The sequence below is a fragment of the Mycteria americana genome, chromosome 10 (genome assembly GCF_035582795.1).
Source record: "Mycteria americana isolate JAX WOST 10 ecotype Jacksonville Zoo and Gardens chromosome 10, USCA_MyAme_1.0, whole genome shotgun sequence".
Lineage (NCBI taxonomy): Eukaryota > Metazoa > Chordata > Aves > Ciconiiformes > Ciconiidae > Mycteria > Mycteria americana.
In genome coordinates, this window is record NC_134374.1 from 25,262,878 (window position 1) to 25,279,106 (window position 16,229).

Below are 16,229 nucleotides of genomic sequence, written 5' to 3' on the forward strand. Positions count from 1 at the left end.
TGCCTGCTTTACCAAAGCCCGGCTGCTGCCCTGTTTCCTGCAGCATCCTTGATGGCTGGAGCCCTCTTCTGCTCAGTTTCGTCTTGGTCGGTGATAACCCCGGTGTAACCGCTGCCGGAACCGCCTGGTCCGAAGGCACTTGGGCGCGGAGCAGGCTCCTGAGCTTGGCGGCAGGAAAGCCGGCGCAGAGGGCAGAGCAGACCTGTGGGGATCGTCCTTTTTCCCTGGTGACCTCTGCTAGTTGTCCCTCGTGGACTTCCCCCGCCGTGGCATCTGGTGCAGGGCCAGTAAAAGCCCGATCTGTACAGAGGGACTGCGTTGCTGCTTGGTGGGTGGCTTTTTTGGCTGAAGAGCACCTCTGCTCCTGGAAACATGCTGGGCGGTGGTAGCGGGTGAAGTTTTGAGCCAGCCCTTGCCCGGTGTTGCTCTGTATTCCTTCTCCCCTAGGAGAAGAGGTCTGCGTTGGAGACCAGACCCTTCTCCAAGCTGCACGTTTGCAGTGGGAACCTTGGTCCTCCTCGTAGCTTCCCGTTGCAGAAGGACGCTGCAGTTGTATGTGTTTTCATGGTAAAACAGGTTCTCTCTGGTCTTTCTCCATTTACTAATCAGGTATAACTGGGCCGTTCCCTTTTACATTTTGTACGGGCTTGGTCTTCAGAGTTACAGCAGCGACTGTGCAACTTCTGAGCCGAGCTCAGAGAGCCGTGATGGGATCTCTCCTGCTTCCCACCCGGGACCGGCAGCTCTGCGCTGGGTGAGCAAGATGCTCACTTGGCCTTAGCGATCGAAGCTGGTTAGGGAGAGTTACGGTACGAGGCTTTGAATACGAGGCTGGCGGTTACTAACGCTGTCTGTGAAGCATTGGAGGGGCCTCCTGGCATCGCCAAAGCCACCGGCTTCGCTGTGGAGAGATGCTGGGAGCCGAGTCGCTGGGGCTGGGGCTTGAGCACAGGCTCGCCTGCGCCATCTTGAGCATCGTGCCTCTTTCTGGGCAGAAAAGGGTATTTTGGTTTCATTTCCCTCCCGCAGCTGGTGTTTCCTTGCCTTCTGCTTAATTTGAACCCCGGCTTGACCGTGACCTGGACTCGGTCACGATGCAGAGCTCACCGGGGTGCCTGCACCAGGGCGGCACTGGCTCGAGCAGCTTTTAACTTCATCGCAAAAAATGGCATCCCTGGCAGCTGGGGGCGGGGGGGGTCACTTTTGGGTGGGGTGGGTGTTTTTACCAGCCTGTGCCGAGCTTTACAGCTGGTAGTAAAGCACCAGGGGGGGTTTGGGGAGCAGTGGAGTTAGAAAATGGCATCCCCGTGTGGGGGGGGGGGTCAGGGTGCGGGTTGCCATGGCGACCCGTTTATGCCTCACTGATGCGTCGTGTAAATCCGTTTGGAAACGAGAAGGGCCTTTTGTCTTTGGGAGGGTTGAATGGGCCTCATTAAACCCGAGATGTGGAAAAAGGGCCTTAGAGTACATCGGGGAGGGGGGACGGGACAGGCCGGCCCCGTGGGGCGGCCGCGGGGGCTCGGCAGAGGCGGTTCCCCCTGCCCGGGGACGGCGAGGAGCTGGGGGGGCTGGAAGGTGCCAGCGGGAATAGCTGAAAAATATCTCTTTGAGCAGCGGAGGCCAAAGGAGTGAAGGAGATCTGGGGCTGTTTTCAGAAAGAGTTACCTGAAATTGGTGGGTTCTGTGCTGACCGCCTCGGCTCCGAAAGGATGCAGCAGAAATAGAAGAGGTCTGCAGAAAAACAAGGAAAATAATCATACGAAGATTAGCAGGGGGTTAAAGAAGACCAAAGGCTCTTTTTAAAGGAGAGTAATAATAGAAGAGCACGTAAAAGAAGTGGGATCTGAAAGTGTGGGGATTCGCGTGCTCCTATTTGCCCTCTCTTGCGGTGACGAATAACTCGACTGAACAAGCGAGAAGGCGACAGATATGGATGGGAGGCAGAGGAGAGCAGGGAACCTTTTTATTCAAGTTGTAATTAACTTTCATCTGCAGGGTATCTTTCTTCCCGCGGGATTTAAGAGGAGTCGGAAAGGAGAAAGGGTCCTGTGTCTCTGGGCGCCAGCGCCCCTCTGGGAAAGGGCTGTGGATGCTGCTGGTGTACTGGGACGGTGTACTGGGACGGTGTACTGGGGTGAGGTGGGCCCTTGGGTTAAGTATGTAATTCCTGTGTTTTAATTGTCCTCGGCTCTCGAGAGGGGAGGTGAGCTGGGTGGCGGTGCGGGGTCCCGTGGGGTTGGCCGGGGACCCCCGCTGCTGCACCAGTGTCTGCGGGCAGCCCAGCCCTGCCTGGGGTATCGCCGGGAAAACCCGCCCCGTCCCCATGAAACGGGGTATCTGGTGCTCTCGGTCCAAGCTCACAGGGGACCGTGCGGTTGTCCGTGTTTGATGATGCTGCCTGACTTCAGCCACGGTGCTGTGAAGGTACCGCCCAAGTAAGGTCCCGGTATTTGCTACCAACCCCTTGATGTCTCTTGCTTGGTGAAAATGCGGGTTTTGGCAAATGCAGAGGTGCCTGGGCATCACCGGAGGAGCTCTGGAGCGGGCCCGACGTGAGCTCTGGAGGGACCCTCTGATGGCTGGAGCATGACCTGGCTCTGCGGCATCGGGGGGTCTGGAGGACTCCTCCGGGGACATTTCTTCTAGCCGGTGGCCGAGTGTCCTGGGCAGAGAGAGTCCCCTGTGCCTGGACAGCTGCTGCAGAACGGTGCTGCTGTGTCCCAGAAAAGCGAGTAGGAATGAGACAGAGGGAGGGAGGCATTTAATTTTGCAGGCAGTTGGGCATCGGCAAAGCTCTCGCAGGTTTCAGAGTGTGTTCCAGGAGAACACACCCAGTCTGTACATAGAGTTTTGGCTTTTTTACTGGATCTCTTTAGCTTGCAGAGCCGTTTCCCGTCCCTTTTCTGAGGTGGTTGCCAGCTGGTGTGAGCTGTGGTCCTGCTGGAAGGACCCACACGCTGTGTTGGTACGGAGAGCTGTGCCAACGTGGTCTTCAGCTGCCCAGACGCCAGGAAAACACACGGCTCCTGCGTACTGGAAAACACGGTATGCACCTCGGTTGTTGCTGCCCTCCTCTCGCAGTGCCTCGCTCTGCCGGGCATCGGCAGCCTTCCTGCAGCCTTCACTGCCAGAAGTAGACGTCCTCCTTGTAAGATCCAGTTATTTTTGGATTTCTTTGAAGAAAACAGCATTTAGCATATGTCATCTTATATCTATGTCAGCATTAATGCTTTAGAGCATCTTCTCCAAGGAGGAGATTGTTGTTAAATGTTGTTCTGTTTTCTGCAAAGCCTGGAATAAGGTGAGGTGCATCGTGTTTCTTGGACATGGGGAAAGGTGATGCTGCCCCAAAGATTTCATAGCTCACGTGGTGCAAGGAGCGCCGGGGCTTGCGGGGAGAGAGGTTGTTGGAAAATGCATCAACCCATTCTTTTAAAAAATTACATTTTCCAGCAATTTACCAGTCATGTTCTCCCTAAGGAAGAGCTTAAGGACTGCTAGCATGTTTGTAAAGGTGCCGGATACCTTATCTGCAGGACACTTGTGTTTGCAGCTATTGCAGTGAACATGTTAGCTCGTCCATGTTTAACCGTGACCCAGTCTGCTAGCCCGTGCATGCCCACGTGCAGAAGAGGAGCCTGCATGGTGTGTGTGTGTGTGGAGGAGGGAGGTATCGTGCCCAACATGAGTCCTGAGCTTGCTCAAACCAAACTTGCATGGTTTTCCTTCTTACCCCGTGTTCCTGGGCTTGTTGAGCCTCTAGCAGCGGTGGGATGGAGCGGGTCATCCCCGTGCGGTGCCCATTGGGGTCTGCCGGTTGCAGGAACCCTGGTGCTGCCAGAGCTCCTCGGCATGGCTGATGTCCCACGGGCCAGCCCGGGAAGCCTTGGGCTTGTGGTTTGGCAGGTGGTTTGCCAGGAGCCCCACCGCCTTCCCACGCGGCTGCTCCTCCTCAAAGCCAAGGTGTGAGCTTCCCGGCTGCTGGTGGGAGGACCAGGGTCTCTCTGCCTGTGGTTGCAGCAGGGTTCCCGGTCATCCGCGGTGTGCGGAGCCGTCGGGTGGGTCTGTGCCCGGCCGTGTCGGGGTTGAGCCGAAGGGGCAGCTGGGACCGGGATCGGTCTTTGCTCATCCGGGGAACACGCCGGCGCTGCGGTTGCAGCTTCAGCTCCTGCCTAGGCACAGCCCGGGGACATGAGGGCTGCGATCCATCCCTGGACCCTCGGCAGCCCTGCTGCATGTTTTGGGGGATTATCATCTCTTACCGCTCCATTCCTCTTCTTCTCCCAGCAAACCGCTTCCATGATGCCAGGATGGCTGCCTCTGACACGGGGCTCCGGCCGAGCCCATGGCTCTTCCAGCAGGTCCCACTTGTAGCCCCCAGGTCACTCCATCAGGTCCCACTGGAGTTTTTTGGAGCCCTGAGCTCTCCGTGCTGCTGCGAGGGAGGCTGCCCGGTCCGCAGGGGGTTGGGGGTCCCCGCCAGCGTCCCCCCCAGCTCGGGGCAGGGGAGAGGCTGCTCTTTAATCCCGTCTCTCTGCTCCCACATCCCAGCATCCCGCTGCCAACAGAGCTCCCCTTGTTTACCCAACTCGGAGGAATCGGTTTACAAGGCTCACAAATACCCTTTTCACCTTTCCCATCAGAAAACACCTCCCGAAACAATGAGGAAATTGGACGCCGCCACCTGATCGCTCCCAAGGAACCTGCAGGGCCGGGAGCTGGGGGCCAGGGGTGCAGCGGTGGGGACGCCGGGCCGGGATGCTCTTCGGCAGCCGGCACGGCTCTGCGGGTGGGCAGCCGCAGGTGCCACCCAAAAATCACCTTGAGGGGCTTTAAGTGCTGAAGCTGCCGATAACCACAGCGGAGGCCGGCGCTCCCCGCCTGGCACTCTCTGCTCAGCCGGGTGCAGTTTGCAGCACCAGCAAAAAGTTCTTTTTTTAACCTTTAATGGCTGTAGTTAATCTTTCCCACCGCCTTTGACACCAGGAGAAAGGATGCTGAGGTGTTCTCCGTGAGCTGCTAACTGGTGGTAGTACCAACGCTAAATAAATAAAGCCGGAGCTGCCATCCTCCTCCCAGTGACGGGAGAGGTGGAGGAGGGTGGTTTGGGGGGGAAGGTGTGCGGTGGGGGGACCCCGCCGGGTGCCGTGGGTGGTTGGGGTGCCGGGTGCCTGCTCGGAGCCCCGAAAGCGCTGGGCGCTCACCGGTGCGGCACTGGTGGCGGGGCTGTCTGCCTCCCGGCCGTGCCGAGCCGGGGCTTGCCGGGGCAGATTGTGGGCAGGGGTCTGCTCATGTCCCAGGAGCGGGGCCGGAAACTGGGCTTTCGGGAGGTTATGGCTTGGAGCATAACCTTGGTGCCCTGCCGCTGCGCTGGACCCAAATTGGAGTTGTCTGATGGAGTGTGTGTCTGGGGCCGCGTCCCAGAGCACGCCGGTGTGCAGGCGTCGGTCTTAGTTTCAGCGTTAAGGTTGGGCTGAATTTTGATTTTTTTCTTTTTTTCCCTCCCCACCTTAAAGCAGGGAAATCAGACTGCGATGCATGGGGAATACAGCAGATGCCCCCCAAAGTACAGCAACGTGCTCCGAGGGCACAATGAATTTCCCTGCTAATTTAAAAGGAGATCTGTTCATTCTTCCCAGTTAAGATAAATTTGAAGATGTGTCCTTGTAAAGATAAGTCAAGAGCGTAATTCTTTTTTGCCTTCAACGGTCCTTCTGAAGTAAAATTTCTCATACCCAGAACTTGCTGTAATACTGTGTATGGGCAACTTGCGACAATTTTTGGACATCTTTTTTCTCTGCTGTTCGTGTGACAAATGTTGCTTTTCACCTTCTGTATTTTAAAGGAGAATTTCCTGGAGAACTGGCCTCTCGCATGATGGGAACCGTTGTCAGTCTTCCCTAGGACGGCCGTCACAAGCCATTGCTTGCGACAAAACAACATATTTTGGGGGAAAAAAATCTCAATGTACGGTTAAGAGCTCAAAGAGCAATGAGAGAGGTGTTACACTTCAGGGGTTTCTCACCGCCGCTCGTGCTGCCCGGTCTCTCGGCTGGGAAACAGCCCTGCTTTTAGAGAAGAGAGGGAGGACACTAAGGGGGAAATGGAGGAGAAAAAATCAGGGAAATTGGAGGACAAAGGGTAAAACGTGTGTGTGCGGGCAGGAATGCGGCGGGCAGGGAGCAGCGGTCGGAGGGAGCACCCCCGAAAGCCCCGCGCGCGGCGCTGCCTCTGCCCGTGGTGAAGGGCCGCCTGCTTTGGCCGGCAGCTCTGTCCTGCTGGATGTTGTTGGAGGAGAGCTGGGAAATGTTCCTGGGCTAATTCCCAGGCAGAAGCTGTGTGCTTCTGAAGTTGAGACTGAGCGTTCATAGGAGAAATACGGCTCGTCATTTTATCCTTAAAACAAATAAAACACATATAGGCCTTCTTTCTGAATGTTCTAGCGTGAAGAAGTGCCAGCAGGATGTGGTGCTGGGGTGTTCTCAGATCCCTTGATTGCTTTACGGCCTCTCCCCTGCCTAAAAATCAGCTTGACCCGATCCCAGACAACCGTGCCGTCAGCGCAGGCTGGTGTCGCGTGGACCGGTCGGTTTGCAGGTGTTGGCCGAGGCTTTGGCCAAGGAGGTGTGATAGGTCCTCCCGGTATGGAGATGGGGGATGGATAGGAGCCTTCTCCTCCCGCTCCGGCGTTGCAAGACATCTGCTGGACTTGTTTGTGGCTTCCTGTTTGGCATCTTCTGGGCAGGAGGGAGCTGGCAGAGGCTGGAGGAGGGAATTTGAGTCACTGGGGAGCCCTGTGCCAGGAAGCCTCTGACTCAGCCCAGCCGTGGAGAAACGAGTGTGGGATCCAGCCGCCTCTCGGGGTGGGAACCCGTGAGCGAGCGTGCAAGTGTTCACTTGCGCTGCATGTCTGCGGGCTGGCGCGGGGCGGGGAGGGTGAGCAAGGGGAGGGAGGGGCAGGGGCTCCTTTGCATCTCCGGCTACGCGGCTCCTGGGATTGCGTCAGGGCTCCGGCCGTGGGTGAGGGAAGCCTTTATCGCTCCCAAGGCTTTGGAAGCTGCGTGCTGGCCGGGGGCCAGCTGACCTACTTGGTAGCGTGCAGGCGAAGCCGGGCTCTGCCATGCCGGCAGCGCGGTGCGAGCATGCCGCCCGCGCGGGCCGTTTAGGGGTTAAGTTTCCTGCTCTTTTGTGAGGCTGCTGCATCCATCGCCTTCCTCCAGAAGTCATGACTTTCACAAAACTTAATTGCTTCCCACAAGCTTGCACGGCAAAGGCGCAGCCGCCGTGCCGGTGGTGCTGGGGTTGGGATGATCCCGACTGTCCCCCCGTGCCTGGTGCCCCGTGGCCATGGTGCTGCTTTGGGTACCGCTGGAGCCGGCGTGGTGGAGGCAGAGCCGCGGCCGGCAGGGAGGATGGGGCGGATAACCCGCCCGAATTCAACTCCCGTGTTCGGAGCAGCGTGGGTGAAGGTTGTCCCGCTGTCCCCGTGCCTTGCCTCCGCTCCTGGGGCTGGGCGAGGGCTGCTCCCTCCGACCCGGTGAGCTGGCAAAGAGGCGCAGCTGATGTCTGTCTGTCTGTCCTGGCCGTCCCTCCCGCTGCTGCAGCTGGCACCGAGCTCCGGAGCCCTTGCCAAGGGCATCGGGGTGTGCGTGGGCTCGGGCTCCGCCTGCCTCCTCCCAGCCCGGTCGGTCAGCGTGCAGATCTGCTGGGGCTCCCAGAGCCGGAGGCCTGGAGCCTGGGCTGCTCAGGCGCTGGTTTCAGCTCCGTGGCTTCTTGCTAAGACTTGCACCAGAGCCACGGAGCAGGTTGGTCTTGTGCGTTTGATCTTCCTTCCGTGGTGCCTGCAGCCTCAGCCGGTGCAGCTGGCTGGGGGGAGAAGGTGTCCTCATGGCCCCGTCCCCCCGTCCGACTGCTGGGGTGGGACGGGGCAGGGACCGGCCGTGTTTGGGAGCGGAAGGGAGAGCTGCGGACGTGCAGCCTGCCGAAGCACACGCTTTGGTTTTTGCCAGGCCCAAATTACACGGGGGAGTTGCAGCAGAGATAACTTTGCAGGAACATCCATTCCCACCTTATCTTCCATCAAGAACGCGTTACGTTGCCTACATCAAAGTAGGTGCTCTGCTGCTTCCCTCCTTGTTGCCCTAATCCTCCACTTCATGCTGAAAAAAAAAAAAAAAAATCGGAGTATTGCTCCACAATAATGAAATCCGAATGCTAATTATCAGCATATTGCCTGCCTTCTCTTCGCAATGCCCTGCCTTCCAGCCCCAAATAGCTTTCCTCCCTCCTTGCTCCTCTCCATCCGGTCCTCCCACGCTCCTGGGCATGCCGTTGAGCCTGGCTTGGTAGAAGCTGTCCTGCAGGATGCTTCCCTCCCTTCCATTTAAGGACAGGAATTCCTCGGGGAGCCGGGGCGTGGAAGGGATCCCTCCCCGCGCCACATTGTCAGGACTTCTCCCCATGCCTAATTATCGCCTGTCCCTGCAGAAAGCTCCTTGCCTGGCTGTGGGGCAGAGCCACGGCGTCTCCAGCCCGCCTGCTCCGCAGCCCTTTGTGGGAAGACTCCGTTCCCTTTTGGGTGCCAGGCTTGGGTTCGGGAAGGGTGCTCACCCTCGTCGCGGCAGGAGGGCTGGGGAGCGGGGACCGGACCAAGCGAGCCCCTGGTTTTGTTGGTGGGAGCCTGCACCGGCTCCTTGCACGTGCAGCGATGGTGAAGGAAGAGGAGAACTTTATTTTGGTGTCAAAAAACATCTTGTGGAGAGAAAGCAGCAGAGTTTAAGCACGAAATAAATTGTGTGAAAGCGGGGCTCTGCATGGGGTGGGACGGGCTGGCGTGGCCCCCGCTGCCTGCGCTGGAGCGTGCGGCTAACCTCTCGCCCTCCTCTCTTCCAGATTCATGACTGGGAAGGGGCTGGTCATCTACCCGGAGATTGGGGATAAACTGGACATTATCTGCCCCAAGGCGGAGCCGTCCAAGCCTTACGAGTACTACAAGCTGTACCTGGTGAAGAAGGACCAGGCAGATGCCTGCAGCACCGTCATGGACCCCAACGTGCTGGTGACGTGCAACCGGCCCGAGCAGGAGATCCGCTTCACCATCAAGTTTCAGGAGTTCAGCCCCAACTACATGGGCCTGGAGTTCAAGCGGCAGCAGGATTACTTCATCACATGTGAGTCGCCCTCCTCTTCCTCGCCGCTGTCCCCGGCTCAGGGGAGCCGCGGGGGCCTGGAGAGTGTCGCCAGGCGCTTGTTCGCGACTTGGCCGGTGCAGAGAGCTGACACGTACGGAAAATATTTCCCGCTGGATGGGAGAAGGGGGAGGAATGTGTCGCTGGCCGACCGGGTCACCGGCCTGTATCTGGCTGCTGTGCTGTGCCTCGTGCCCCCTGCCCTGCCCTGCCCCTGCCCGCGGCCGGGAGCAGGAGCGTGTCCCCCAGCCGGGGTCAGCGCTGGCACGGAGGGCAGCACGTGTCTGAAGCACCGTCACGTCCGGAGCTTTATATTGCTGCCGTCTTCCTCGGAGGCTGGAGGTGTTGCAAGGCGTTTCTTGTAGGGCTTTGCCCTGGGGAGCTCGCGATGGGGCAGTCGGGATCGGGAAGAACGGTGACCCAGGAGATGCTCGTCCTCCTCCCTCCTCCGAGAGCAGCCCCGGCAGCGGGGAGCTGCCGGTAGTGCCCAGTGCTTGCTGCGGTCTAAACGGCTGTAAAATTCTGTATACTGGCTTGTTCGTGTTGTTTCTCGGCATAGCGTGGCTTTATGGAGGGGAGAGGGAAGGAGGGCTGAATTTTCTCAGCCTGTGGTCTGTGCGTGCAGGGGACCATTGCACGGGGATGTGTCTGCCTGTGCCGGCTCCGGCGTGGATGGAGGGAGGACTCCGGGGAGCTGGGCCATGCCTGCCAGCTTGCTCTTCCCCTGCTCGGCTTCTCCTCACCCTCGCTGTTTCTGCCTGGCTTGGCGCATCGCGTGTGAACCCGCGGCGGAGCAGCTGGTAAAGGGCACGGTGGCCACGTGGCTCATCTCTCCCCTCGCCGTCACGTGCCGCGGGCTCGCCAGCGAGCGGCCCGGCGCAGAGGTCAGCCGCCCGCGTGGGAGGCGAGCGCCGAGCCGTGGGAGCTGGTGCTTTCCAGTCGGTAAACAATGTATTTTTAGCCTGAAATCTTTGCCCTCAGAGGGGGTGCTGAGGATGTTGCAGGCAGCTGGGGGCAGGAGTTGCTCTGCCGTAGCGCGGTGCCGTGGTGCTGCCGGCCTGAATTTCCCCAGCGAGCCCTCCCCGGGGCTGGAGCTGCCTCTAGTTTTGCTGCAGAATAATTTGAATAAACCTGGTGCTGAGAAAACAGCTGGGACGGGCTCCGGCAGGTCAGCCCTCAGCCCACCCTTGCCTCCTGCGGCTGAGCACAGGGTGGTGGCACAGGGGCTCACGGGGGTTTCTGGTCACCCGTGCCCGGCACCGCGTGGCTGTAGGAAGGGCGACGGCTGGGAGGACCTGGCGCAACAACCCGCTCAGCCTGCTCGGCACGGCGGCGGTGCCGGCAGAGACCGCGGGCTGTGCAGGGCTGAGTCACCGTTTGGCGGGGCCGGTCTCTCCCGAGAGAGGCTCTGTCACCCTCGCTGGCCGGTTCTGGGACCATCTGCCTGGTGTCGCTCGCGGGGCACAGTTGGGGTCACCAGCTTTGCAGCCGTCAGGGATGCAGGCGACCCTGGCTGCAAGCCCGGGGGCCCCGGGGATGGGCTGGGGACGCCAAAGGCCCTGGCACAGGTCCCCTGCGGGCTCCCATCTCCCTTACCACGAGTAACCAGGGCTGGCACCAGCCTGGCGGCTCTGGGACCCCGAAAGGTCAGCCCTTCTGCTGTCCCTCAGCTGCTGCAAGGCTTAATTCAACAGCAAGCTTTCCCTGCAGCGGGTGAAGAGTGGGGAGAGGGGCTAAATGCACAGCCATGAGTCTGCCTTTTGTATGTCGGGCAAACATCTTGAAGCACTCGGTCAGCGGCTCCTCTGTGCTCGGGGGTCAAGTTCAAGCAGCGGCATGGTCATCAAGCTAACGAGGGCTGAAAGCGGGGTCCTGCCTCGCGCCCTGCTGCTATGTCCCCTGGGACCCTCGGGCTGCAAATAACCCCCAAAGGCAAATACGTTGCCTAGAATGAGCTCGGGAGCCTAACAAAGCGCTGGGGAGGAGAAACGCAGGGATCCCTCGCATTGCAACGCAGTCCGGCAGGAAGGTTGCAGGCAGGGCAGGCAGAGGATTTGCCAGGCTCTGAATTGCACAAGTTTGAAGGAGTTGCTTCGCATTTCACACGAAAGCTCTTGCTTAAGTTAAATCAACTGCCCGTAGCTTTCGGTGGCTTTTTCACAAGCGGCCGACAGCGCGCTGCCGAGTACAAACGTGGCTCCCCAAGGGCCCCCGTGGCTTCGAGCCGGTGCCAGCTCCGCTCCACCGCTGCCAGCACACCTGGGTCACCATCGCTCCGGCTCGCTGCAGCCCCGATGGGATGCACAGCCGGGATTTTGCAAGCTGCGCTGTGCCGGCAAAGCCGGCACAGCGCAGCTTGCAAAATCCCGGCTGTGCATCCCGTCGGAGGCTTGGCTGAGGCTTTTAAACTCGTTGCATTTTTGCCCAGTCTTTTTTTATATGATTCTGCTTCCAGCAATGGGAATCTTCTCCTGTATCTAGAATTTTTTTCTGTATTCGTAATGCAATCCTCCTTTCATCCCAAGGTGGGCGGATCTCCCAAGATACTGCCATAAAATCCTATTGAACCTCTATTTTCCAATCCCAGTCTCCCGTTGCAGCGTCTCGGAGCTCGGATAGGGCTGGGGTAGGGATGTGGTGAGCAGGGTGCTCAGAGCGTCCCTGTGGGGTCCCCCCCTCTCTCTTCGGGGGGCCGGCACTGCCCTCTGCCCCCTCCTCAGACCGTTTCTGACTTTAATTTCTCTTGACTCCTCCGCGCTTTGAAGCGAGCCCCCTCGGCGCTGGGAGCGAGCGGCCGCTGCCAGCTGAACTCTGGCCCCTGGGTGGGCCGAGGATGCTCCTGTGATCTGGCTGTACCCTCTGCCGAGCAGCCCCAGGAGCTCTTTCTGCCAAGAAATAAAATAGCCAAAAAAACAAAGTCAAAAGTCTCCCGAGCAGACCACCCACACGTTGTCTTCCACCCCCCACCCCCCTTTTTTTTTTCCCCTTCCCCTCCCTCTCCCCGAGCTTTGCCTTGATACAAAAGAGGTTTTTTTCTTCCTTTTCATTTGCCGCGGCTCTAAGCCGGGGAAGCGATGCTGAAGCGGAGGGGAGCGGGGCGGCAGCGGGACGTGTGCCGCTTGGCCCCCGCCTTCCCCAGGTGGCTGGAAAACCTCCCCGCCGGAGCCAAGGGGCTTCCCGGGGTCCCTCCGCATTCAGGGCTGCTCCCCCCTTGCCCTCGCCTTGGATATGCCAAGCCTCGTTTAGGACCACTTTTATCACGGAGGGACACGGCCCCAGCCCTCGGCTTAGCAATGAAAAAGGCTTTTGAAAGCAAACATAACCTCTCCCCATCCTCTCCGAAGCCTTGCACCGAGCCCGCCCCGGGCTTTCGTTAAAAGCATCTTTTCTCCCGGGGCTGATGCCTCTTCCTGAGCCTTTTCATAAAGAACAAGATGCGGCAGCTCCTGCCCGCAGGTCCACGCTGCAGACAGGGGCTTCGTGGAGGACGTGGGGCTCCAGGAGGACGTGGGGCACTGTCCCTGGGACGGGGCCCGGAGAGGGCAGGGAAGCTGGGAATTTGGGAATTGGATGTTTTGCTCCATGGCAGACTTTGGGATCAGGGCAGCCTGTGGTTTCTTCTGTCCTCAATCTCCTGCGGCTGCCTCCCTGCCTGCCTTTGGTGTCTGGGTAGGAGTCTCCTGTCCCCGGTGTCCCGTCCCCTCCCTGCAAAAGCACTGTACGCCGCGGGCAGACGGAGGGAAGCACGCGGTGGTGGCTCTCCCGGGCGGTTCCTCCTGCTGTGCTATGTGGGAGGTAGGAAGGTGAGGTCCAACAGGAATGAATTCTTGCTTTTTGCCCCAAAATAAAGTCCTTTTGGGGGTTCCTTGGCCAAGCACAAAGCGGTGAACAGGCTGCTGGAAAGGTTGATGGGGACTCTAGGGTGGCTTGTCCTTGCAGAGCTGTGTGCGGATGCGAATGCTGCCACCGTTCCCTGGATCAGCGGTGAGGTTTGGATCACGCACACCAACCTCACCAAGGCAGAAGGTGCTCCTGGCTCATGCGCAGGCGTGTGGTTACTCCTCCCTTCATCCCTGCCGAGCTGGTAGAGAAGCTGGTTGCTTGTGAATGGCTGAAATGGGAGGGAAGAATGTGTCTGAGTGCTTAAAAATAATCCGTCCGATTGCTTTTTGGGCTAGCTGGAGTAAAAGGCTATAGGAAGTTGAAAACAGAAGACTGGGTTGTGAAGGTGCTGTCCTAGAGGTGGGGCGGGGGTCCTGCTTCGCACCCGTGGGTCATCTGAGAGCCCGACCATACCAACATTTCTCCTCAGCCTTGGTTTTTATCAGTTTCTGATGATTTTCTCTGCTTCCTTGGCTGTCCGTGTCCCACTCAAATGGGACCTCCCCATCCCTGGTGCCTGCGCTCCTGGGCTGCTCGTGGGCAGCTCCAGCCCCCCCACGGCTTAGCCAGCCGTGCAGGTTCTGCTCTCTCCACCTCCCCTCCTAACTCACTGCAGCACTTAATTGCATTTGCTGCTACTCTTTGAACTTGCTCCAGTTTTACTATCTCTGGTAATGAGGTGCCTAGATAGAGATGCATTAATCCCGATGTCCTGGCAGCGGGGCGGCGTGAGGAGGAGCTCCCGGCGCGGCTCCTCGCCACGCAGGAGCTCTGGATGTGGCCCAGCGGTGCCCGGCCCTGCTGGTGCCACCGTGCCCTGGCAGGGAGCTGCCTCGGGTGACGTGTTCTTCAGCCTCGCGCTTGCCTCATCCTTGGACGCGGTGGTGGTGGTGGTCCCGGCAGCCCTTTCTGTGTTCCATGGGGTGCGGGAGAGCGAAGACCCCCAAGCAAAGCCTCGCTCAGCCTTTCAGTACTCTCTGGCCAGCTGTTTGCAGATGTGATGGGCAGCGCCTTGCCCAGCCAGTGCTGTGGTGGGTTTCCAGGTGGGATCTCCTGCCCATCCCTCTGCCAAGTCCCTGGGCACGGCCACAGTGTCCCACCTCTCCCGTGAGCCGGTTTAAGGCGAGGAGACCTCATTTGATGAGAATGCTGAAGTAAAAGCGAGGCCCCGGTAGATGTTTGCCCCATAAATCTAATAGGTTGGCTGTTTGTTAGTCTTTAAGCACTTCAATCCATTTTTGATGTAATAACGTTCGTAATCCAATCTAACGCTTTTTGGCAGCAGGATTCAGCGAGACCAGATATATTACCCTGAGTCTTTCTTTAAACCCCTTGTCTTGCATTTCTGTTTTTAGATGCAATTAGACGTAACCTGGCAAGAATTATTTGTTGTAAACCATTGCTGCCTCTGTGATCTGGGCTTCGTCCCTGGGCCTTTCTGCATCAGCATTTTTCCATAGCTTGTGCTTCGGCGTGGAGAAGGGGGTCACCTATATACTGCCAACTGCCAGAATCCTTCTTCCTTCTTTTTTTTTTTGGGACACATTCCCATACTTGCTTTTCCGGCTGTACTCCTCCAGCTTCCAGAATAAGTGCCGTCAGTTTGGGAAGCCTTTAGCCCATGCTAGCGTGTGTGAGAGCCTCTGCGGAGCCGCTCGAGCTCCTTTTTGCAGCCCTTGGTATTTAATCGTTTCCTCCCCGGTTCCTCCTGCCCTGGCGAGTGCCGCGCTGGCTGCCCGCCTCTGATGGGTGCCGTGCTGGGCGGGGGGCCGGGCGCAGCCCCCCGGGGCGGTTTGTCAGCCCGCCAGCTCTTTGCTGGCTTTCTTTGCTGATTGCATTTGAATGTGGCCACTTTCATGTGCTCCTCATCTTCCGTCCCACAACTTGTTTGGTGAAGATGAGTTGAAAGCAAAAGTGCCGTTTGATGCCGTGATGAGAGCTATGAACTTCTGCTGATAAAAACCCAATTAACCGGCTTCCTCATTCTTCACCCAAATGGGCCGGCGCTGTGCTCGTCCCACCAGCTTGCGACATACCTGCGGTGATGATGCGGAAAGTCTGGGCGAAGCAAAGCCGTCCTGGTGGCATAACCGTCTGGTTTTGGGGACTGCCTTTCCTCCTCCATCCCCATCCCGCTGGGAGCTGGTGGCAGAGGGTGGATGAGACCCTCTCCCCGCGGGAGATGCTGCGTGGGAGCCGGCGGGCTTGCACCGGAGACAAACGGGTCTCTAACGGTGTCCCACTCCCAACTTCAAAGCCCGGGCGCTGGACATGTCAAACCCAAATAATAGCCCTTAGACAACATGCGGTTCCTTGTCTTGGAGGCTTGTCTGAAGACCGTGACCACAGTAAATGCGATTTTGTTGAGCCCTGTCCCTTAAGCCTCTGCCTCTTTTCTCTTCTCCTCCTCCCTCCTGACCTTTTCGGCTCAGCGCTGTCCCCGGACAGCCCCTGGCAGCTGATCTCATAGCTCAGCCTTTCACGGCCCTAATAGGGATGAAAAGCCCTATCAGAAAGGGCCAGTGTCCCGCACCCAGCCAGGAGGTAAATACCCAGCGCTTTGATCTGCTCCTGGGCCGGGGAGAGGGGAGACCCTGCCAGCAACAAAGACCCCCCCGGCCAGGGGTGCTGGTGCCCGCTTAACTCTCTGGCTGCTGGGCAGCCCGGCCCCTGCCTGCACCCGCCAGGCAGCTGCCCGCAGCTCTTCCACGGCCAAGGGCTCTCCCCGCCGCGGGGAGCCGGGCACCGGGCTGTGTCCGCCCGGGGAGTCGGGCTGCCTGCATCCAGGGATGCTCTTCCCCAGGAGAAACGATTTCTGAGAGCATGTCTTTAACACCGACGTGACCCCTTAGTAGAAAATAAAACGTCTTTAACTCCTTGGTGCTCCTGAAACCCGAGGTGATGTGCAGAGGTGACGTGCAGCCTGGGCAACACAGGCAAGGAGTGACATCCAGCTGGCACCCGTGCGTCGCCTGCCTGATCCCGCTCCGCACCCCTGGACGCTGCTGGGGCAGCGCGACTCTGCCTGCCCCCCCCCCCCCCCAAAGGTGCTGCCTTTGCAGCCGTGGTGGAGGGCCAACGCTGAAGCAGTGCCTTTGGTTTTGTGGTGCGCGCCGTGGCCATGCCTCTGCCCCCGTCCTCTTCCTCCCCTTCTGGCCC

The 16,229-nt window shown here is 58.9% G+C and overlaps 1 protein-coding gene across 1 annotated transcript in view; it reads left to right on the forward strand.

Annotated features, from left to right (window-relative positions):
• EFNB1 (ephrin B1) overlaps positions 1–16,229 on the forward strand; it is a 54,069-nt gene that overhangs the window by 23,282 nt on the left and 14,558 nt on the right. Inside the window, exon 2 of the mRNA XM_075512770.1 lies at positions 8,893–9,170. Coding sequence (XP_075368885.1) covers positions 8,893–9,170 — 278 coding nt within the window. The remainder of the gene's footprint in view (positions 1–8,892; positions 9,171–16,229) is intronic.